Here is a 25,247-nt window from a genome sequence, read left to right as displayed (position 1 = left end):
TGACTTAAGAATTATGCAATGCTGTAATTATTTAGAATAATGACTTTAAGGACTCATCTAAAAATGAGAAAAATAGCAAAAGCCCCCAAACTACCATTTTATTTCTGTATTTGAAGAAACTCTTTTTCACTGCTCTCAGGAGTAAACCATTCTTCCTTGAGCACAACAGCTCATGAACCTGTGCCATGGGATGGGCTGCCCTCCAGACTTTGCCTAGTGCTTCATTCTTTTTTGTTTGTTCATTTCTTTCCTTCCTTCCTTTTTTCTTTATTTTTATTTATTTATTTTTTTTTGTGGTAGTGGGAATGGAACCCAGGGGCATTCTACCTCTGAGCTACACTCCCAGCCCTTTTTTTTTTAAAAAAAATTTTATTCTTTGATTTTGAAGCAGGGTCTCACTGAGTTGCAAAGGGTCTTGAGGCTGTACGCGAACCACCATCCTCCTGTCTCAGCCTCCCAAATGCTGGGATTATGAGCATGTGCCACCATGCCTGGCTTTCCTTCTTTATTACTGTAGTTAAGAAACCGATACTACAAAATTTACTATCTTAATAATTTTTAAGTGAACACATCAGTAGTGGTAAATATAGTCAAATTATTGTACAACATTATTTCTAGAAATTTTCACCTTGCAGACCTGAAATTCTGTACCCACTAAACAATTCCCCTTTCTACCCTCTCTCTAGTCCCTTAGCAGTTTCCATTCTGCTTTTTATTTCTCTGAGCTTAACTATTGTAGACATCTGATTTAATCATATAATATTTGTCTTTTTGTGACTGGCTTTTTTTCTTGACTGTGTCACACAGAATATACAAGGAGTTACTACTAGTCATCTTTTTCATGGCTGTGACTAAAATACCTAACAAGCACAACTTGGATGGAGAAAGGTTTATTTAGGGCTCACAATTTCAGAGGTATAACTATGTTTAAATTTTTCTATGCCTCTTTGTTTAGCCTCCTGCAGACCCACACTTTGCCTTTTCGCTTGCTCAGAGCTCAGAAGGTTAAGTTTAGAGAACTACATGGCATCAGAAGGCACCAAGGAGCTGGGTTGGTGGTGCATACTTGTAATCCTAGTACTTGGGAGGCTGAGATAGGAGGATCATAGGTTCGAGAACAGCCTCAGCAACAAGTGAGACTTTCATCAACCTAGCAAGACCCTATCTCAAAATAAAAATAAAATAATGGGGGTAGGGGTGTAGCTCAGAGGTAGAATACCCCCAGGCTCAATTCCCAGCCCCCCAACCCTGAAAAGGCACTGAGGGAGGGGGAGAGAGAGAGAGAGAGCGAGAGAGAGAGAGAAGGTGCTGCAGAGTGAGGTGGGGTTTTGATCCTCCCACCCCGGTACCTCATTCACACGGCTTTCTTGCAGTCCCTCTAAGTGTGGCTTTTTTGGTGCCGTCACCATGTGTTCCCGTCCTAATCCCTTACACCATTAAGGCCTAGTGGTGGTCAAGGCTTCCCAGAGTAACTTCTTAAGTGCTACCTGCCATGTGCGTTATCCCTTTATTAAACCACTGCCCTTTCCCCAGTCGTGTGCCGCCTGTCCCCCGCGTGGCCCTGACTTGCCTGGCATAGACACTGTGTCCAGCCTGACTGAGCCTGCCCAATGTTGCTCATTCGGATTGCTCTCCAGGCAGGGAACAAAGAACTCTGATGCTTCCCCGGCCAACGGGAGCACCAGAGCTCAAATCTAGCCTTACAGATTCTGTGCCAGCACGACACTGGCTTTTCACAACATCGCTTTGAATCTGGGCTTTCCCACTTGGAAAAAGTAGACAATAATGTTAGGTAGCTAGATGGAAATGAGTAGAGCAAGATTGGGACAGATCTGAGGGAAAGTTAAGTCAGCTCTAATTAATGGAAGTACAGGACTCTGCTTAGCTTCAGTTAGAGAACCTGGGGGCCATCAAAAGGCTAAGCTGACTGCATGCATATCCTCTTCCCGGGGTTCACTTAGGCACCAGGAGGAAGGTTTCAACATGGTGAAAGTGTAGTACACAGAGGCACTAAATTGTAGCACCAAAAGAGACAGTGGCCTCCCTAAATGCACATGTGTGGTGTGTGTGTGTGTCGGGGGGGGGGGGTTAACACATGGACGACTTGCTGCCATTTTTCCACTCCAGAGAGGTATTCGTTCCATACCCTTTCTCTGCAGGGCAACCCCTTTCTTCTGTGCTATTTTCTGCTCTGGGAAGTTGCCTTTTTTGGACCCTTTCTCCGGAATATAACCCCTTTATAATTTTATTTGAATCTGGGCTTTCCCGTTCTCATGCACTGTACCCTCCTCCCTGAATAAATCTCATACTGCTTCTATTTGTACTTTCCATTTGAAATCTGTGTCTCAGAAAAAGCAAGAATGGAGGAGGAGATAGTCACCTTATAACATTTATATCTGGAGAGATCATCACCCTGTAACAAAAATACTTCCTCATGGGACTGCCAGGCCAATGAAATGAGGACATGTCTCTGGCACTGGGTGAAAGCATCAAAAAGCTGTGTAGAAGAGTAACTCTGTTGTTGTTGGCTTGTAAAAGGTGCTCCTCTGAAGGGCAGGGCTGTTTGTAATGGACGAATGCTTGTCCATCAGCTCTGTGTCAGAGACATGGCTCCTGCTGTGCTCAGGGCTGAAGCTGTCTCTTGACAATGTCTCTAGAGGATGTCTGTCGCCTGCACATTTCTAGTTGGCAGAAGGGGGCAGTGGAGAGCTAGGCCTGCCTTGGGAGGTGGTTTGGGCTCATACAAAATCTACATTACATCTCCACTGAAAGATGGGTGTTAACGGTTCAAAGAGAAGTAACTTTCAGAGTCAGCAGAAAGAGAAGGCATTACTCACATCCCTGAGTAGAATATAAGCTAGCATTTATAGAGTAATTACTAGATTTTTACACATCTCCTTTTTTTCTTTTTTCTATTTTTGGTACTGGGGATGGAACCCAGGGGTTTTCTACCTCTGACCTACACTCGCAGACTTATTTTATATTTTATTTGGAAACAGGGTCTCACTAAGTTGCTGAGAGCCTCACTATAGCTGAGGCTGGCTTCAAACTTGCACGATCCTTCAGTCTCAGCCTCCCCAAGTATTGGGATTACAAGTGTGCGCCACCACGCCCGGCTCCTCCTTTATTTCTTTACTTAGTCACTCTATAAATTAGGTATTGTTATTTTTCATATCCAATATTATCATTCCTATCCCAGAAATCAGGGTTTAAGGAAAGGTTCAGTAACTTGACTGATGTTTCCTAGCTAATACTGGTAGTTGTGAGATTTGAACTGAGACAGTCCTCTGAAAGTCCACATACTCAACTGCTGTGCTAGACTGCCTACAGGGCTCTTGTCCTTGGCATGCTAGAAGGTTGGTATTTCATTTTATTTTATTTTGAAGATTTAAAGAAGTTTATTAGAAAGATAGAAATACAGAAAGTAGAAATACAGCTCCATACCAGACTGGCATGGAGGGGTGACTCGAAATGAATACACCCTAGAAGGTTGGTATTTTGAAAAGATGCTTTAAAGCTAGGCAGTTCCTGTATTTTGATGCAAATGCCAGTGCCCGTGCTGAAAGAAAGGATTTTGAAATAATGCAGGAATGATCAGTTACGGAAAATCATGTCTTTAGTAGATGATTCTTGCTACAGTGTGTTTGATTTTACATGGAAATTCCCACATGACTACAATATGTTGTGATTAAACATAGCAGGTAGTGCGAAGGTACATTTACAATATAATTTTAAAAAACACCAGTCTACATTAGGTGGTTTAGTTGACTACTCTTTAAATGCAATACGGATTTGCAGGGAAATATATATTTTTCAATGTCCGGCTTGTATATATAATCTGAGTTTGAATATGTTTTATCATTGTAGTCACTTAAATGGTTGGTTTGTTGTCTTGTACACTCTGTACTGTCTTACTATGAGGGATTGATTCAAGGGGTTGTGCTTCAATCTGTTTTTTTCTAAGGCAACCATAATAAGTTCAAAGCATATTGTATTGATTTTTTAGAATTCTGCCACAACAGCTATCATGAATTACTGGTCCTGCACTTTATTTTAGGATTTCAGCTTCCTCATGTTTTAGAAGTATGTTTGATGCAAGTGCCTTTGCCTCTGCAATCTGCTACAAGACCCAACCAGTAGGCATGTAACAATCGATGACGTTGACATTTGGTGTAATAGCTCAGAGACTGTCTACATCATAATGCTTCTTCATTCTAAGTGTTAGGTGAAGGTGCTTTGATTGGCGTTTCATAGCTAATACATGATGGTGCTGAGAATCAGGCCTGGGCATCCTGTCTAGAATCCCGTACACTCTGGACAGGCAGAGCTCTTCGTCTCTAAGGCATTCGGCCTTGTCGTGTTCCCTCCAATGTTTGTTTAATCCCACTCTACCTTTTGGCAATGAGAGCAGTGTAAATTGTTGAGTCACTAGTCACCTGGGACGGCTTTATCTCATGGCTGAATGATCATAGGACGAGTGTGACCTCTCTGAGCATCAGGTTCTATGAAACAGAGCTGATGATATCTGCCTTCCTGACTTTACTGGTAGATGAATAAAACCTTTTCCTCCTCTGATCCTTAGGGTTTAGCATGGTGCCCAACATGTTACAGGCATTTAAAGAATGCTGGTCTCTGTGTTGTTTTCCTCTTGTAAAAGCTGCACTTTGGTTCAGAATTAGGCATCTCACGGCACGGTCTGAACAAGTGACTACTGGATATAGTCAGGAAACTAAGATAAACATGGTCAAAGGGCCACTCATTTATCTCTTACTCTTTTTCTTTCATAGTGAATAGAATTGAGCATAACATCTCTCTAGGGGGAAAAAAATTCTTCCTGGAATGAGGGGATAAGGATTCCTACTACTTAATGTATCATAGGCATTCTTTTCTCTTTTGTGGTACTTGGGGATGGAACCCAAGGACATTCTACCATCCAGCTACACCCCCATCTCTATTTTTTATTCTTTATTTTGAAACGGTATCTCACTAAGTTGCAAAGGTCTTCACTAAGAAGCTGAGGCTGGCTGTGAACCTGTGATCCTTCTATCTCAGACTCCCAAATCCTGGGATTACAAGGGTGGGTGCTTCACCACGCCCGGCTGATCACAGCCATTCTTGCTGTGTAGGATAAAAGCTGGTCACCACAGTGAGTGGATGGGATGATTCGATGGCAGGCTCACTGAAGTTCGTTACATGAAGACTGCTGGGCTAAGAAAAGAGTAGAAAGCTCTCAGAGGAGTGGAGAGCAGCAGAAGAGGAGCAAAGACACACAGGCAGGAAATCATGAGGCGGGTTTGTGAGACAGGGAATCAATCCACTTAACTGGTGTTAGTTACCAGGGTGCTGTGGGAGATGGTGTGGAAAGGTAATGGGGATGAGCCGGCAGTGGATTCTGTCTACCTGGAGAAGAGGAAAGTGAAGGTCATCTTTAAGAGGTTGTGGTTGGCTACATTGTGAGCAAGGAGGAGCCAGGCTGAAGGCTTCATTTTAGGATTGGGACCAGGAGTGACTGGAGGCTGGATAAACAGATGAACTTTCAGGAGGAACGGCACATTCAGAATTACAAGAGGAGAAGAGAACTCTGGCTGTAGCGCAGAGGAGTAACTGGAGGAGGTACTGACACATGAAGTTCCTGAGGAAGAGTTTGTAGAAGATGTGACCATGAAATGTTAGGTTAAAAAGAATTAGAAAGATGCCGGGCGTGGTGGCTCACACTTGTAATCCCCGCGCTTGGGAGGCGGAGACAGGAGGATTGCGCAGATTCGAAGCCAGCCGTGCTGGCTTAAGAGACCCTGTTTTCAAATTTAAAAAGCATAAAAATAGGTCTGGGAGTGTAGCCAGGAGGTAGAAGGGCTGCCAGGAACCCCAGTACCAACCCCCCCCAAAAAAAAAATTAGAAAGAGGAGGGTATATAATAGCAGTACCTGTTGAAAGTATAGTAGAAAGTTCTATGTACTTTCTAGGTTCTAACACTTATTATTTTCAGCCTTCTTTTCCACATTAGGGCAAAGTTGTCCACTGGCTGAACTGATTACATTCTGAAAAGCTTAGGCCAGAGTCTGAGCTCAGGGCATCCTAGGAGGCATTAGTGGGCTGCCTCTGGGCCAGAGTTCTAAGGTTATAAAGTATGTATAAACATGCTTTATACATATTAAGTTTATACATACTAGATTGCTGCCTCGCTGGCCAGAGTTATAAAGTATATTTTGTGAAAGTAAACTGAATCCTCAAAGCCTAGTTTTCAGACCTAAGAATAAGTAAAAGCATTTATAAAATCCTCTTTCCTACTCAGGCTCAGTGGCTCCTACCTGGAATACCAGTACTTGGAAGGCTGAGAGAGGAGGATTTTAGGTTCAAGAGGATTTCAGTGCATGGGATTTAGTGAGCGTCTCTCTCTCTCTCTCTCTCTCTCTCTCTCTCGGGAAGGAACCCAGGGGCAATTCATTTCCAAGCTACACCCCCAGCCCTAGTTTTTAGTCTTTTTATTTTTGAAACAGGGTCTCACTGGGTTGCGAAGGGCCTTGCTAAGTAGTTGAGGCTACTGGCGAACCACGGTCCTCCAGTCTCTGCCTCCTGAATGCTGGGATTACAAGCCTGTGCCACCATGCCTGGCGTGAATCCTAGAAAGGACTGGTACTGTAGCTTGGAGGTAAAATAAAAAAAAGAAAAGAAAAATAATGTTTCTTGCACTTCCTTTCAAGGCTTACGTAATTCCTAGGTCTTTTTTTTTTTTGGTTGATGAAGCTTCAGCTTAGCATCTGTTCTTATCTCTCACCTTTTAAATTATTCCTACTCTAATGGTTTTCTAGTTCTTAGACCCAATTTACCCATTCTACTAATTTGGTACTGTCAATGCTCCTCTTTTTCTGAAACTCTCTCTCCTTTTATCTATGTCAAGGGTTAGCACACTGCAGCCCGTGGGCCAAATCTGGCCCTCTATTTGTTTTTGTAAATAAAATTATATCGGGCCACAGCTATGCTCATTCATTTATATATTATCAATGGCTGCTTTCATAGTGGTAGAATCCGATTTTTGGAGGCCGTTTAGTAATGGCAGTCTCTGTAAGTCTCTGGATTAATCCTGGAACAATCCTCCTATACACTATCTTACCAGAATCATCATTCTTATAACAATGATAAGGGATGTCAAGACAGATATCATTATTCTCTTCATTTACCAAACCATTTTCTGAGCTTTCAGCAAGCTCATTTGCTAGGGTGGTTCATCCATATATAGAGCTAGTCTATTTTCTCATGTCATCTGACAGGTGGCATCCAGTTGTTTAGCTGTCCCTTCCATACAATATAAATAATTAATTCACTCTACATTTAAAGACAAACAACATACCATATAATTTAGCATATTGACTACTAATACTCTTTCCACTGGTACTAATAATTTTCTTATAAAGGTTATCCATGACTATCTGTCTTTTGTTTTTACGTATTTGGCAGAGCCGTCTGTAAATCAAGTGTCTTGTTTCTTCTTTGGTGTCGGTGGTCTTGGACCTGCAAATATAAAGACTCAAGTTTTGGACACCAGTGCCATATACTTTCTTCTGTGAGCCTAAAAGCAGAAGCACCACTATAAATTATAATGTAGGATATAGAGGGGAGCCAGAGTCAGAAGATATTTAAATTATGTGGCTGGTCTTTTAAAAGAGTATGGCTCTTTTACCCTAGAATAGAACACTTGTTTCTGGTTAAACTTTTCTGTTGGGTATTCAAGACCAAATGGGTAGCCCTACGTGAGGCCAAGCTAACTTTTTATAAAATTATTTTACTGTTAAGGTCAGTCAAGGCTCCTCAGAATTACTCTGAGGGACTTTGTGAGGCTTTTCCTCTACGAGTTGTGCCATCTGCCAGGATGGGTCAATGGTCTCGCTGACCACATGGCGTCCCTGGAAGCATAGGGGACGTTTGCCCTCTCCAGTGTCCCTCCTTCCATAGAATATGAATGGGTGGTTCTCAGTTTTGGGGGTCTCCACATCTCTCTAATGGGGAGCTTTGGTGACTTACCAGAGTTTACAGAACCTCGGGAACTCCATCATTCATTCCCTGGGTTCCACTTGACCTTGGAGGGCGGGGGCAAAAATATTGGATGTGTTTTCCTAACCCTTTTATTTCCTGATTTTTTTTCAAGTCTTAGGTGTTGAATAACTAGAAGCTCAGTCTCACTAGTCCTTTTTAATGAATAGGCATCGACATTATAGCCTGTTTTCCAGGCAGTGGCTATCATAACATTTCCATGGCCTGGAAAGCAGGCTATAATGTTTTCTAGGCTAGTTTTTTTTTATTTATTTATAAAATTTTACAAGGAAAAGATCAACATCTTAAGAAAACTTAGTTGTTTTAAATATAGAGTTAAAGCTTTAATGAAACTCTTAGAAAACCCTTTAAATAATTCTTCTTAATTATAACCAAAGATATACAATTTCTTTTATGTGTCTTATCCTTTACAAATCACTTGCAGTTTCCTCGAATTCGCTCTAGTTTGCTTAACTTTCAGTTTTGTTCTCATCTTTCTTTTCCCCTATGGGACAATTCAGTCATTTAGGACAAAAATATTGTCATGCAAAATCCTTTCCTCTTCCTTTTAACCTTTTTTTTTTAAATTAAAATACATCCGCATATCAATAAATTTCTTTTTTATGTATTGGGTTTCCTTTTGCTTTAACTCTTTTTCTTTTTTTAAAATACTGTCATTGAGCTCACCTTAATTTTAACTCTGGCTGACCCCCTGGAACATGGCAGACTCAGCACAGTTGTGAGATTGCCTCAAATCGGCCGCTGACGTCATTTTCGGTGTTTTGGAGCCCCCGCATCTCCTTAGTCTCTGCTTGTCCTCCACATTCTGGCAGCCCATAGTGACCGGGGATCCTGGGTGGGCTCAAGGCCTGGCCGGCTTGATGTGGTCTAACTGGGCTGTACCTGTACTTCCATGATCTCCTGCTGGGAGGGTGTGGTCGTAGGGCCTCCTCCTCCGCAGCTCCCTGGGTCTCTGTGGCCTCGCCCACTGTGGACCTTTCCTTACTCAGAGTGACCTTATCTACTTTGTGAATGAGTGTGTCCACCTCAGAGGAGCTGGGGTGAGGGGGAAGCGAGAGTGGTACTAGGTGTATAACATGAACTTCTGCCTTTATCATTTGATGTCCCTTCAGCCATTTACCTTTTTTTTTTTAAGAACCCCATCTCTCTGGACCCCAGTTTTACACATGCCTTTCTGACCAAAATGCAAATTTATAAAAACTTTCTGCTTTACTTTTTTCCCCCTCAAAATTCAGTGTACAACTTGCCGAATGCTAACATCAATATCCGCAGTGCAGTTTGAATACTTTGCTATTTGAGATTTTTTTATTCCCATTTAATCAGACCATCCTAATAAACCAATACAATCTTAATTGACTAGCCTGGCCAATATATATATATATAATATATATATGTATGTATATATATATATAATTTTTTTTTAATAAAAAAATATTTTTTTGCAGTACTGGGGATGAAGCCCAGGGGCATTCTACCTCCAGGCTATACCTGCAGCCCTATTTTTGAAACAAGGTCTCACTAAGTTGCAGAAGGCCTCACTGAGAGGCTGAGGCTGTCTGCAAACCACAGTCCTCCTGTCTCAGCCTCCCAAATGCTGGGATTGCAAGCGTGCACCACCACACCTGGATAAAAATCATTTTTAATAACATCTTTAACTTTATGAAACTTAGATAAACTTATTTGTTAAAGATTTATAAATCGTGTGAACTAGAAGGTATTTTGAATAATTTTTCTTAAGTTTATGAGCACTCATTGATCTGTAATTAATATATCCAATTCTCATCTGGCCTAACTTCTGACAAAAGACAGCCAGCTGTAATGGGGGCTTGTGGGGCTAGATGGAACAATAACACTTAATTATCCTTTGTTTCTTTTTGCCCTAAGTTCTTGGATTTTCTCCCCAGTATTTAAGCATTAACCCAGGTGGCTGTCTGAGGGAATATTTTCATTATTATTATTATTATTATTATTATTAGTAGTAGTAGTAGTAGTAGTAGTAGTAGTACTGGGGTTCCTGGAAGCCCTTCTACCTCCAGGCTACACTTCCAGACCTATTTTTAAATTTTTATTTGGAAAAAGGGTCTCCTAAGCCAGCGCCCGCGGCTGGCTTCGAACCTGCGTGGTCCTCCTGTCTCTGCCTCCCAAGCGCGGGGATTACAAGCGTGCGTCACCATGCCCGGCTGCTGCTGCTGCTGCTGCTGCTGCTGCTGCTGCTTCTTCTTCTTCTTCTTCTTCTTCTTCTTCTTCTTCTTCTTCTTCTTCTTCTTCTTTTTCTTCTTCTTCCTCTTCCTCTTCCTCCTCCTCCTCTTCCTCCTCTTCTTCTTCATCATCATTATTATTATTGTTATTATTTTGGTGGTACAGGGGGTAGAACCCAGAGGCTTTCTACCTCTGGGCTATACTCTTAGACCTATTTTATATTTTATTTGGAAACAGGGTCTCACTAAGTTGCTGAGAGCCTCACTAAGTGGCTGAGGCTGGCTTTGAACCTGTGTGATCCTCCTGTCTCAGCCTCCCAAGCGTGGGGATTACAAGTGTGCGCCACCACGCCCGGCTCTCTCCCTCTTTTTTTTTTTTTTTCTGATCAGAACTTTATGTACTTTGCTTGTTCTCTGTTCTGGACACCTGACTCTGAGTGTTAGGAGAGGCCCACCCCCTTTTCAGAGGTCTCTAGTACTCTGCCGAGATACTTCATTTGTCACTGGGCCTCTTCCTCAAGGGAGTCTCAGGTGCTTCTTACTGATAGGCAGATGGGTACAACTCCTAGCTATGTTCCTGGGGCAGCCATCACGCCACACGTAGCTGCAAGTGGACCCGCAGTTCAGAACTCCACCTTGCTCCCTGTCTTTAATCACGCCTCATTCACATTCCCACAGCCCTTGAATGACCTGGCCATGAAGTCAACGCTCATTATCGCCTCCTGTGGTGTTTCTTACCTTGGTTTCTGCATGAAATTATTTGATTGTCAGTATTTGCTGTATACCGGCTGCAGTATTTGCTTAGGTCTTTTCCCACATTGCCAAGAGACTTTTACCACCAGGTCTCAGCCAGGTAGGGACCTGCCAAGTTGTCTCCAGCACCCAGGGCCACCACATGGAGGCAGTAGGCTGCATCCCCCTCGAGTGGGGAGCCCATGACACTCACCCAAGTGTCCAGAATCCTGGATGCACCCCCAGGTGTTAGAAACAGATTTTAGAGAAGCTGAAAATAAAAACTCATGGAATCAAAAGTACCTCAGCAAGGCAATTTGTTTCTGTGCAGAAGGGTGCAAGCACGCTGGGCGGCAGCTGCTCAGCCTTTTATCTCCTGATGTGAACGTCACTTCGTCATTCCCCATTGGCTGGAATATGGCTTGTACAGTCTGATCCGGTTGACTAGTTTTCACTGGGCAGAGAAAAACTTGAAACCAGTACAACCCAGAGTGGAGCATGTAGATGGGTGTACCAAAGTTACAAAATATATGCCTAAGCTACAGTTACAAAACAGAAGCCTGCCAGTTACTATGTAAATTTCATAGAAAGATTGTTTTCCTTTCTTCCAATAGTATCTGGCAGAGTTAAGCAGTTATTACACAGACATGTGGCCTGCAAAGGCTAAATTATTTATTTTCATCATTTATAGGAAAAAGTTGCTCATCCCTATTCTACAACCTTAGTCTCCTTTGGTTTTTCTTGTTCCCTTTTGTCCCTGCTGAATTCTAAAACTGGGAGAATAAGTAAGAGCCAGTTTTAAAGGTAAGATTGTAAAAGATCTGATTAAAAGCAAATGACAACTTTAAGTCTGAAGAAACCCTATTTCTTTTCTTGTCAGCTGGTTTGAGAAATAGTGCCTTAACTCTCTCTTGATAGTTCTTAACTATCACTTGTAATCGTTTTTGTTTTTAAGCGTAATAATCATAAATAGGTGCTTTGCTGGAGAGTTTTTAGGTATTATCTGATTTACCTTCCATAACCAACTCTATTTTACAGATGAAAAAAAAATTAACATGAATTGGGCAGTGGCTCGCCTGTGGTCATACAGCTCAGACATGGCCTCAGGGCCCCTCATTGCCACACCAGATTGCCTTCAGGGTTTGCCAGTATTTCAGAGCAGAACCAGATGAAAAGAAAATGTTTGCAGACACATTGGGAGAGGAAGTTTGCATCAGAAAGCCAGCGGTGCTAGAGGAAGGCAAGCAGCCAACGCTGACTCAGCAGAACAGTCAGGTTTCCAGAGAGCTTTCTGAGCATCTTGGTGTAACCCTGATGGGGATTAAACAAAATCAGGATGAAGGTCTCTTCTTGTACATTGTGCCAAGGTCACTGCCCTCTGTCAATGAGCCTTTGATTTGAAAACAGAGCCGTGCCAGAATCGTATGAAGAAAATTTGTAGCCGGGCTATGGCGCACGCTTATAATCCCAGTACTTGGGAGGCTGAGCCAGGAGGATGGTGGGTTTGTGGGCAGCCTCAGCAACTTAATGAGATCCAGTTTCAAAATAAAGGATAAAATAGGGCTGGGAGTAGAGCTCGGAGGAAGAACCAACGCCCGCCCCTGGGTTCATTCCCCAGTACCACACACAGAAATAAATTAAAAAATGCGTGTGGACTGAAGGGTTTTTGCCGGTTTTCCCCACCGAGTTTCGACTTTGTGGTATGTTAGAGTGAGTCTAGGATCTACCTTTACTAGTGGGCTTGGCCCACAGGGTGGGATTGGCAGGTGCAAAGAACGCGTATTGAACTCGTACCTCATCTTCATGCTGTAGGGATTCTTTGCCTTTGGGGATGGAAAGCAGTCAGCATTGTGTTGTGAATGTTTTAAGAACATAAAGGGCCCCAGCTCTGTGTGTGTGTGGGGGATAGATGGATACGAGGTAGTGCACGTGGTGAGAGCACTAAGACGTAGGAAGAACTTCAGGAATGCCAACAACTGGGTGGAACCAAGCAGAGTGCATTGCAGGCTTGGGAAGATGTGACGGGCCCCGCCCATCAGCCAGTAAGTCCGAGAGCTAAGATGGCGCTGAGCGGAAATCTTCCCCAGAGCACTTAGGTGGTAAACAGCTTTCAGGAAGTGACGACAAGAGCATGAGATACACGGGAACACCGCATGCCATAGGGCAACAGCCAATGGACTGGCTGTTGCCATGAGTTGTGCACGTGAACAGTCTGCTGATTGGCTGTTGGGCTCTATATAAGGGAAAGATCTCTGGGGGGAAAGGGAAGAGAAGAGAAGATTTACGGGAAGAAGATTTGCGGGAACTGTACAAGAACCTGGGGTAATAAAACTGCTTGAGGAAGATCGTGTAAGAGTCGTCACTGCGCGCGACAAGTGGTTGGCCCGTACGGGGACCTTCGCTTTGATCAGAACCTCGGCAGTCCAGGGCAGCCGGCTGGTAAGTACTCCTTGACTCCGAAAAGGGAGGAGGAGGCTCCGTTTACGGAGGGTTATTTTCCCCGATCAAAGGGGGCTCCATTAAGGAGGATATTTAGTAAATAAGGCTCGCGGATAAGCGAGGCTCGCGGAAAAGCGAGGAACAGCGCTGTATTTTCCCCGATCAAAGGGGGCTCCATTAAGGAGGATATTTTTTAGTGTAAGCAAGTTAGAGAATCGGGCTGGTCCTGATTCGACAAGATGGGAAATAGTCCATCTCACCCATTGCATAAAGCATTGAAAGCTTTGTTGAAAAGTAGAGGCCTAAAGCTTAGGGACAAGACAATACAAGATTTTCTCGAACAAATAGATAGGGTAGCGCCATGGTTTACAGTATCAGGGAATCTTTCTTTAGCAAGCTGGGATAAATTGGGAAGAGACGTAGAACGCGCCGAAGAACAAGGTATTGTCACAGGAGGGACTCGGCCGCTTTGTCGGCTGATTCGTGCCTGTTTGGAAGAAAGGCGCTTTAGAAGATTTGTGCAGGAGGGCCAGGCAGCTTTAGACGGTGTAAAAGAGGAACGTTCAACTTCCTCTAAAGTGGCCAGTGAGGAGGATTCAGAGTCAGAGGGGGAGGATGAATCTGAGGAGGAATTAGAGGCCATTTGTAAACAAGTGAAAGCTTTTGAACTGATTAAAGAGGAAATTTCGCCTCCTCCGTATAACCCTTCTGCGCCCAGAGCAGGAGAAGGTGTCTCTTTTAGTAGTCAGATGTGGAGAGATGCGGGAATTTTTTTAGCAAATCAAGCTTTCCCAGTTTTCCAGCTGCAGGAGGGGGGAAATCGTTATCATGAGCCTTTGGACTTTAAAATAGTTAAGCATCTCGCAGAGTCAGTTCGCACATATGGGTCGTCAGCTGCTTTCACTATAGCAATAATAGAGAGTTTACATCGCTATGCCATGACCCCAGGAGACTGGCAAAATTTGGTTAGGGCCACCTTAAATCCTGGCCAATATTTGGATTGGAAAGCTTATTATATAGAATATGCCACTGAACAAGCTGCACGTAATCGAGCAGCAGGAAATTCAGCCTGGGATATAGACATGCTGATGGGCCAAGGACGATTTGCTAATCAACAGCTTGGGTATCCACAACAGGTGTATGAACAAATCAACAGACTCGCTACCCAGGCCTGGAAGGCCCTCCCTAACAAAGGAGAGGTATCTGGTAACCTTACAAAGATTACTCAAGGATTGACTGAACCCTTTTCAGACTTCGTTGCCCGTCTAGTAGAGGCTGCGGGAAGAATTTTTGGGGATTCTGACGCGGCCATGCCGCTCATTAAACAATTGGTCTATGAGCAATGCACTAAAGAATGCAGACAGGCCATCACTCCTTACAAACATAAAGGCCTAGAGGTGTGGATGAAGGTGTGCAGGGAACTCGGAGGACCCTTAACCAATTCAGGACTTGCTGCAGCCATTATACAGGCCTCCGGACAACAAAGTAAGAATAGTACCAAAAATGGCAATTGTTTTTCCTGTGGAGCGACAGGACACTTAAAACGAGATTGTCCTAAGTGTAGGGCGTCCCAATCTTATCCTTCTCCTCCTGAGTATTGTCGTCGATGTAGAAAAGGAAGGCATCCTACTTTTGAGTGCCGTTCGGTTAAAGATATCGATGGCAACCCCTTGCCCTATACTGGAAAGCAATCATCAAATACTCAGACAAAAAACGGGAGGGCGGGCCCTCGTTCCCAGGGCCCACAAAAATATGGGAACCCTCAGGTGTATGGGGCCATGGAGACACAGCCACCTCAGTGGCCCAATTTACAGCCTCCGGAACAGTCCGGCGAGCCACTCCAGGTTCGGCAGGATTGGACCTCTGTGCCACCTCCAGGCTGGTATTAACGCCACAAATGGGGGTTCAAATTATTGAAACAGATTTTCAAGGTCCTCTGCCACCTAATTCTGTTGGCTTACTTTTTGGAAGGTCTTCCTCTACCATGAAAGGACTTGTAGTCCATCCGGGGGTTATAGATGAGGATTATACCGGTATCATCAAAGTGATGGTTTCAGCGCCCCGGGGTATCGTTGCCATTTCCCCTGGGGATAGAGTGGCACAGTTACTTTTGCTTCCCAGTCTACATGGTATGTTTCCTTCAGCAGAGGGACGACGCGGTATTGGTGGGTTCGGTTCTTCAGGAAATGAGTTAATATCTCTTGCCTTTGATATGGGAACTCGTCCCTTGATAACCTTGGACGTGGAAGGCAAGCAAATCCTAGGACTTTTAGATACTGGGGCAGATAAAAGTGTCATCGCCTGTAAAGATTGGTCATCTTCATGGCCCACTCAAAAGGCTACCGGAGAACTTAGAGGTTTGGGTTATGCTAAAACCCCTGACCTCAGTGCTAGGGCTTTACATTGGAAAGATCAGGAGGGACATAAGGGGCAGTTTGAACCCTATGTGCTGGAGCTGCCAGTTTCCCTCTGGGGAAGAGATTTATTAGTGGACATGGGATATTCCTTACAAAATACATCTTATTTCCCCCAAGCCCATAATATTCTCCTTCGCCAGGGCTACCACCCTTCCTACGGGCTGGGAAAACACCTCCAGGGACGTAAAAGCCCAATTCCTACTAAAGAAAAGAGTGGTCGCGAGGAACTGGGTTTTGTGCAGTAGCCACTGAGGAGGCAATTCCCATTACCTGGAAGACGGGAGATCCAGTATGGGTTCCTCAGTGGCCTCTCTCCCGTGAAAAGCTTGAAGTAACAAGGAAATTAGTACAAGAGCAATTACAGTTAGGCCATATCCGGCCATCCACCTCTCCTTGGAATACCCCGATTTTTGTGATAAAGAAAAAATCTGGAAAATGGAGGTTATTACACGACCTCCGAGCCATAAATAGCCAAATGCAGATTATGGGGCCAGTCCAACGAGGGCTTCCACTCCTCTCTGCTATTCCGAAGGAGTGGCCACTTATCAGCATAGATATAAAAGATTGTTTTTTCTCCATCCCTTTAAATCCTGCGGATACTCCTCGTTTTGCTTTTACTGTTCCCTCTATTAATCAAGAGGAAATTGACAGTAGATATGAATGGGTGGTCCTCCCACAAGGAATGGCCAATAGCCCTACCCTCTGTCAATTATATGTAAATAGTGCTCTTGAGCCCGTAAAAACCAAATTTCCAGAAATTCGGTGTATTCATTACATGGATGACATTTTGTTAACCACAAAAAATCCCTCCATACTTGAGGAGGCTTATTGTCACCTTGTAAAGATTTTGGAAACTCATCAATTATTCATCGCCTCAGAAAAGGTACAAAGAGGAGAAAATATACACTTTCTTGGCAACATTGTTCTCCCCCATGCAGTCCTGCCTCAAAAATTAATCATCCGCACTGATCAATTAAAAACCCTCAATGATTTCCAAAAACTGTTGGGAGACATTAATTGGGTTCGACCCTTTTTACAAATTCCTAACCATGCCTTGAAACCTTTATATAATCTGCTCGTAGGCAATCCTCAATTAGATTCTCCTCGCGTCCTTACCGATGAGGCCCGCCATGCGTTACAATTAGTAGAACAAGCACTTACGAAAGCGTCTCTCCGTCGAGTGACCCCTGGACAGCCATTATGGGCTTGTATCCTGGCCACTGAAAAACAGCCTACTAGTGTTCTTTGGCAACAAGGACCCCTTCTTTGGATTCACCCCAAAGTCTCCCCTCAAAAGGTAGTTGAATATTATCCCACCAGTGTAGCAAGCCTTGCCCTTAAAGCCATTCAGCAGTGCATCCAACACTTTGGCAGAACGCCCGATAAGCTGGTGGTACCGTACACTGCTCTGCAAGTACAAACGCTGGTAGCCACTATTGATGATTGGGCTATACTTATGTGCTCTTTCAGTGGTGAAATAGACAATCATCTTCCCAAAGATCCATTGTTACATTTTGTTCTGGAACATCCTCTCATTTTCCCATTGGTCACTAAAAACAAACCTGTAGCTAATGCAATTAACATTTTTACTGATGGATCCAAAACTGGTGTGGGGGCCTACCTAATAGAGGGAAGCGATCCTGTTATCATCCAATATTCACATACCTCTCCACAACTGGTTGAATTAAATATTGTTTTAGAAATTTTTAAGAGAGTTTCTTCTCCTTTCAATTTATTATCAGATTCACAATATGTGGTTAATCTGGTTAGATCGCTTGAATGTGCGGGTCAACTCTCTTTACATACTCCTATTCATTCTATGGCTAGCCAAATCCAGATTTATATACATTTAAGAAAGACACCATTCTTTATCCAGCACGTTAGGGCACATACTGGATTACCTGGCCCTATTACATATGGAAATGATCTAGTAGATAAACTCACCAAGATACATATGATTTTTTCTCTTACTCAAATGCAACAGGCACAGGCATTTCACCGTCAATATCATGTAAATTCTAAAACATTACAACAGCGATTTAAAATCCCTCGACATCAGGCTCGGGAAATTGTAAAAACCTGTAATGCCTGTGCCCCTTTTTTACACCCCTCACATGTGGGCATTTGCCCACGAGGCTTGCTCCCTCTACATCTCTGGCAAATGGATGTAACTCACATATCTGAATTTGGAAAATTGAAATATATCCATGTTTCCATAGATACTGTCTCTGGAATTATTCATGCATCTGCTCATGCCGGGGAAAAGGCACATGACGTCGTCAATCATTGCCTTGAGGCCTGGGCAGCATGGAATATGCCTAAAGAAATAAAAACTGATAATGGCCCGGCTTATACTTCCCAAAAATTCACATCTTTTTGTTCACAGATGGGAATAACTCTAAAGCATGGCCTTCCGTACAACCCTCAGGGACAGGGTATTGTGGAACGCGCCCATCGTACTCTTAAAGAATGCTTGATAAAACAAAAAGAGGGAATTGGAACCAATATGAAACCGAAGCAGCGCCTATCCTTAGCCCTTTTTACTTTGAATTTTTTGCAATTAGATGTCAATGGCAAGACTGCTGCCGATCGTCATTTTGCCCCCTCGGGTACGAGCCAGGGTTTCGTGCGTTGGAAGGATGCCCTCACAGGGCAATGGAGGGGACCTGACCCAGTGCTCACATGGGCCAGAGGCTCTGTTTGTGTGTTTCCACAGAACGGCGCCGATCCTGTCTGGGTTCCAGAGCGGCTGACTCGTCTGGTGAAACAAAAGGATGATGAGCCATCGACTGATTCTTTTGGGGACCATGATACTGTGGAATTCCAAGGATAGGAAGTGATCCACAATGGGGGCTTTTGACTGCTTTTTCTTTTCTATTGCCTTTGAGTCATTCTGCTCAAGTTCTTCCCCGCTTAATCCTTTTACCTTTTCCCCTTAAAATTGGCACAGGAGCAAATTCTACTTTTGCAGGTTATAATTTTACTTATTAGAGCCTGACCATGGCCTTTCATTCTAACCTATTTGATCTGTGGCTTCTTTGTGGGATAAATGGCAGTTGCACGGATTTAGCTCCCCTTGTCATGATTAATGATAATGCGTTTATTGCCGCTAATCTTTCTTGCGAGCTTTCTGCATATCCTACAGATAACCGGTCATCGAAATTTGACAATTTGACAAGACGGTTGCGGTTGGAGATCATCAAAACCAATACTACTCAAGTTGACCCGGTGATGGCCCGCACCTTGATGTCCTGGATCCAACAAGCAGCTCGTCATTTAAAAGAGTGGGCTGGACTGGGTGCTCTTGGTCTTTGTCTGGTCTTACTGTGTATCTTATGTCTCTATTGTCTTAGAAAACTAATCCGTCAGCGCGCTACAGATCAAGTGCTCATAGCTCAGGCATTTGCAGCCATGGAGTTGGGACAATCCCCTCAAATATGGCTTGCGGCGATGGGAAAGTCTTAATGACAGGATGCCAGCTAGGACTGCACTCGGGACCCCGGGAGGGTGCATCCCGAGGAGGGCATGCTCAACTGCATACGGGTTGCCACTGATTCTTGTCCCGTCCCTGGCAAAAGGTGGTGGGCCTAGAAGCCCCTTCCAAACATACAGGGGTTGAGTCCTCTGTCCTCTCCTGTCTGAAAAAACAAAAAAGGGGGAACTGTGACGGGCCCCGCCCATCAGCCAGTAAGTCCGAGAGCTAAGATGGCGCTGAGCGGAAATCTTCCCCAGAGCACTTAGGTGGTAAACAGCTTTCAGGAAGTGACGACAAGAGCATGAGATACACGGGAACACCGCATGCCATAGGGCAACAGCCAATGGACTGGCTGTTGCCATGAGTTGTGCACGTGAACAGTCTGCTGATTGGCTGTTGGGCTCTATATAAGGGAAAGATCTCTGGGGGGAAAGGGAAGAGAAGAGAAGATTTACGGGAAGAAGATTTGCGGGAACTGTACAAGAACCTGGGGTAATAAAACTGCTTGAGGAAGATCGTGTAAGAGTCGTCACTGCGCGCGACAGGAAGATGCTTGGATTCACCAGGTGGCAGATGCAAGAGCAGACCAAGAAGGGACTCCGAAGAAGCTGAAGCCGGGGTTGAAAGAAGAAGTAGTAGCAATTCTTTAGGCCAAGGGTCCAACAGCCAGTATCCCACATAGGATGTCAGACCCTTACCTACTTGTGAAGGGCCATTTCAGAGCCTTATGCTACCCACCCAGTAATCTAAAGGCCATTCTTTTTGTTGTTGTTGTTTTTCAACATTGTAGAGGTCACTTTTAACAAGCGACTGCATAAAGGTATACTTTCATTATTTTCTTATCCCATAATGTTGCTTCCTCGATCCGTATCTATATACCTCGGAGTAATCGAAGTGGGGAATGTCTGGCCAGGACATTCATTTGCAGATAATATACTCATCCTTCAGGGTTTCTTTGGTCTAGAATTCTATTAAAATTCAAGCGTGAAAATGACTCGGAAGAAATATGGCCTGCAAGGAAATTTGCTGTCCAGCGGGGTAGACAGACACAGGTACAGTTAGTTGTAGGGTAAGGTGGGCTTCAGTTAAAGCTGGACTCAGAATACAGGGAGAGTAACAAGGATAGAGGGAGCAAGATTGAGTCTCACTGAGGGAACTGAAAATGTTTTATTACCTTTCTGTTTCTTTATTTTCCTTTTCCAGCTACCTAAATGCAGATGGTCCAAGATTCTGCCTTCTCTGTCTTGTGTTTTGACTCGGGTAGACATTCTGAACATTCCTTTTGTTTACTTTTTGCTCCCTTGTCTTCTCAGTCTTATTGTGTTAAGTAATTCATAACATGATCTCTCCCCTCTTAAAATTTGCAAGTGTACCATAAAGTTGGGTAACTCTAAACACAACATTGTACAGCAGATTTCTAGAACTTTTTTTTTTCCATGACTGACATTCCGCACCTATTGAACAGCATCTCCCAATTTCCCTCTTCCTCTAGCTCCTGGTAACTGCCATTTTACTTTATGTTTTTAAAAGTTTGATGACTGTGCTACCTCATATAAGTGGAATCACACTGTTTGTCTTTTTTTTTTTTTTTTAGTGCTAGGGATCAAATCCAAGGCCTCATGCGTGTTAGGCAAGCACTGTACTACTGAGCTACATCTTTAGCTCCAGTGTCTGTCACTTTGTGTCTAAATTATTTTACTTAGCATACGCCCTCACGGCTCATTGATATTGTAGTATTTTGCAGGATTTCATTTTTCAGGGCCAAATAATATTCCATTGTATACATGTACCACATTGTGTGTGTGTGTGTGTGTGTGTGTGTGTGTGTGTGAATGTGGTACTGAAGATTGAACATGGGGGCATTCTACCTCTGAGTTACACCTCCAGCCCTTTTTCATTTTTTGTTTTGAAACACTCTCAGTAGGTTGCTGAGAGCCTGACTATACTGCTGAGGCTATTCTAAAACCTGAGATCTTCCTGTCTCAGTCATCTAAGTACTGGGATCACAGGCTTGTGCCACCACACCCACCCAGGTTGCTTTTGCCCATGAAATGTGAATAATGCTACAATCAACATGAACCTACACATCGAGACCCTGATTTTAATTCTTCTGGATAGATACTCAGAAGTGAGGTTGCTGGATCCTAGGGTAGTTTTGTTCTTAATTCTTCGAGGAACCTGCATACTGTTTTCTCCAACGGTGCGCTATCTTATTCTCCCATTCGCAATGCACAAGAGGAATGCACATTCAAGTCTTCTGTTTCTCTTACGCACAATCCTTCTGCCCTAGCAAATAAACCACTCCTTCCTTCCTGTAACTCTGCTCATGCCACCCTTCCTGATGTCTGAGATGTACCGACACAACGCTGACGTAGCTTTACAAATCCAGGTCAAGTCAAAGTTCCTGGTGAGTTCGTCCCTGGCCATCAGCTAGAATTACTTTCTCTCTGCTGAAGTCTCTAGCACCTGTTATCTCTGTTGCTTTTTGGGCAAATGACAGAAACTGCTGCCTTACACTAGAATGTATGTTACACATGCACATATTTTGTTAATTGAGCTGCCATCTCCTGAGGAGCAGGAACTGTTCCCCAGAGGACTTTGCAGCCTGCAGCCAGAGGACCTCTACACGCTGCAAAGAAGCTGGAACCTTAAAAGGTGTGTGTAGAAAAACCAGCTGAATTTCAAGGCTGAGGATACTCTGGCCACTGGACGAGACTGGAGGGAGCAAAGTCTAAGTGCACAGGCCACTGTCCATCGAGAGAGAGAGAGAGAGAGAGAGAGAGAGAGAGAGAGAGAGAGAGAGAGAGATATGAGCTGGACAGGGACAGGGAGGAAAGACACAGCTCAGGGGTCAGGGGCCAGGGCCCTTTTAGTAAGTGTGGATCAGAACAGACAGGCAAGTTTATACAGAAAGGTTATGACTGTAACTTGAGATCTGCCCTGCTGGATTTTGGCAGGCAGGGTTGACAGGTGTTTTCTGGTAGCAAGAGAGAAGCTGAGTTCACCTCACGGTTCAGCAGGAAGTCAGAACAGCTGCTGATGGCAGACACTGGTCTAGCTGGCAGTAGATCTTCTCTACTCCTGCACTCTGTTCCAGAGTGTTCTTGGCTTCCGACACTGGGATGTCTTGCCAGCAATGCTGTCTTAGCGGCTAGTCCAGGACTAATCTGTAAAATATCTAGAAGCCTGTAGGACGCCCTCCGGAAGGCCAAGATCTTTACGGGAAGGCTCCAGGCAGACCAAGGGCTAGATATGTACCACGGCTCTCATGCTAGTCCTGGTACCTTGTCCTCCCTTCCAGAGGCACATAAAATCCACAGAGGTTTTTCACCTAATGATCTTTATTGCTTTCTTCTTGGGAATCACCATGTATCCATCACTGAGTGTGGGTTTTTGTAGCCTTCAAGACCCTTCCAACCTGTTCCATCAGCCTATTCTGTACCCATGATTACCTGGCCAGTTCTCCGTGTGTTATTTAGGGGATCCTAGTCAGAGGACCAGTTATGGGTCCCACTGAATGCTTTCAGAATGTCTCTGAGTAGGTCAAAGCCCACTCTCACATGCATCTGGGGAAGCGTGACACCTGGCCTTGCCTCTCCAGTGGGAGGGGAATGAAGAGGAGTAGGTAATCTGAAGTGCACGGCACTCTCAGAAGCTAACCTCCTGCCCACCGACTTCAAAAACAACTCTGTCCTTTCCAGCTTCTCCCTGACCTTCTTCTACTCCTCCACTTCTGGCGCATTGGTTCACAACACCGACAGTTATGTAGACTCACCTGGATGCAAGAGAAAAGGAAGTTCTTGGACCCTATCTCTTAAACTAGAATGGGGCCTGGGAACTTGACATTTTTATATAGGTATATGTAAAGGAACTACCAGAAGGATGGATGAAGGACTTACTGAATTACTGAGTAACTATTTCATTTTATTTGGTACTACTCTGGTAGTTTGGGACTTTGAATAGTGATCATGTATTTCTTTAGAAATCAGAGAAAGAATAGATGTCATTAAAAATAAAAACCATATCCCATCACCAGGTGATCTTGCAGAAACCATGAATCTCCTTGAATTTGTACCTCTTTTCCACAGGGGGACTCGATCTCATCTTCATGCCAGGTCTTGGGTTTGACCAACAAGGCAACCGTCTGGGGAGGGGCAAGGGCTACTATGACACCTACCTGAAGCGCTGCCTGCAGTTCCAGGACACAAAACCCTACACCATGGCCTTGGCTTTCAAAGAGCAGATTTGCCCGCAGGTCCCAGTGGATGAACACGACATGAAGGTAGATGAAGTCCTTTACGAAGACTCCACAGCGTCTTAAGTCCAAGTGACGACAGCCATATCAATGTTTTGTCTTAAAGAAATAAATGTGTTTTCCCCTTGTCAAAATATTAGTTAAAATTGCACATGAAGTTGACTATTTTTATTGTATGTATAAAATATCTAACATAAAACCAATTTTTGAAAATCAATAAAAGTGTGAATACTAGAATATTAACTAAAATGGAGGTCTATCATCATTTGATTTTCAGCCTAAATTTCTGGTATTAAAGAGATAAGTTGATCTTTCTGCTTTGTAGTTTAATTTAAATATTTAGGAGGAACTGTGTTCTGCCTCAGGGTATAAGAGGAGGGTGAACACACTGGGGGTGGACACTGTATTTTATTATGTCCTGTCTTGGGGCCTGGGCAGTCTCTGGCAAGCATATGGAGACTTGGTGAGTATTGATTTTAGGATATGTGTTTTGCTACAAAGTTCCTTGAGAATAGTATGCCATTTTATCACAACTTATTTACCCTGAAATTTTATGTTTGCCACTTTGTTGCTCTTGGTAGTTAGTAGGTGGGAACTTTTTGTGATTTAAATATTTTATTCAACTCATTGGTTCCCATTGCTGCTGTTTCATGTGTCAGCCCATTATGAGTTTAAGGTCTGCTGTCTGATACGTTAGGACTTGTTCCTGTTCACTTATGGGTTCTGTTTCCAAAATGAAAGTTGAAACCCAGGAGTCTCCGTGGCTGCAGCTCTCCACTCCTCCCGTCTCAGCCTGTTGCCAGCTCTGTGGGTCTTGCCTCTGAGGTGACTCTGACATCTGCTCTCTCCACTGTCCTGCTTCTCCTTTCATCCAGCTCCTCAGCCCTTGTAAGCAGAACCAGGCAAGAATCTCATATCTGTCCTCTTTTACCTCCAGTTTATTTCTGAGTGATCTTATAAAACACTAATCTGATGAAGAAGCATTCCTGGGAGTGTGTGGGTGATGTTCAGAGCCCACTGGGTAACAGCCAGATGCCTTAGAGTATGCTACAGCCCTTCACAAGAGGCCTCCCCCTTCCTTCCTCTGGCCTCTTCTCTCCCCACCACCGTGTTCTCTTGCACCGAGTTCTGAGTATTTCTGTCCACTTCTGCCCTAGGCACTATGTGAGCATTCCTTCTGCAATACTTAATTCTTTTGTTTGTCTGGAAAAGTACAAGACTCCACTATTGCTTCACCTCCTGTGTAAAGGCTTCCTGTTTTCCCAAGCAAGTTCCTTCCCTAGTTTAAACAGCTTTGGCTGCTGACCTTATCATGTTATCTTACATGTGTTATTGTCATGTCATGTCACAGTCACCAGACTGTGAGTGGCAAAGAACTTCACATACTGAGTATACAATTTTGTATTTCATGCACAGGAAAGAAAATTTAAAGAAGTCAATTTTGCTCAAGGTATATTTGTACAATTTAGGATGTATGATGATAAATAGAAGAAAAATGGAATTTCTACAACCTATAAAGGCACATTTTTATACTAGTTAAGAGTCTTGTTAAATGTTACTTCAACTACAAGGTTAAGGTGTATCTTAATATACTTGACATGGCTGTTGGTTTTAAATGGCTAAACTAAAATTCCTCAGCTGCTGCGGGTCTGCTAAGTTTTGCTTGCCCTAGTCAACTCAAT

At 43.7% G+C, this 25,247-nt stretch overlaps 1 protein-coding gene across 1 annotated transcript in view; it reads left to right on the top strand.

Annotated features, from left to right (window-relative positions):
- The window catches only part of LOC308259452 (5-formyltetrahydrofolate cyclo-ligase), a gene marked incomplete at both ends in the record, with an annotated part of 70,237 nt that extends 46,606 nt beyond the window's left edge, over positions 1-23,631 (top strand). The window contains one exon of the mRNA XM_080690470.1: positions 23,399-23,631. Coding sequence (XP_080546596.1) covers positions 23,399-23,631 — 233 coding nt within the window. The remainder of the gene's footprint in view (positions 1-23,398) is intronic.
- Between the last annotated feature and the right edge of the window lie 1,616 nt (positions 23,632-25,247).

The sequence above is a fragment of the Muscardinus avellanarius genome (genome assembly GCF_963383645.1).
Source record: "Muscardinus avellanarius genome assembly, chromosome: 3".
NCBI lineage: Eukaryota > Metazoa > Chordata > Mammalia > Rodentia > Gliridae > Muscardinus > Muscardinus avellanarius.
Note: the sequence above shows the minus strand (reverse complement) of the source record. Positions and strands in the feature narration are given on the sequence as shown.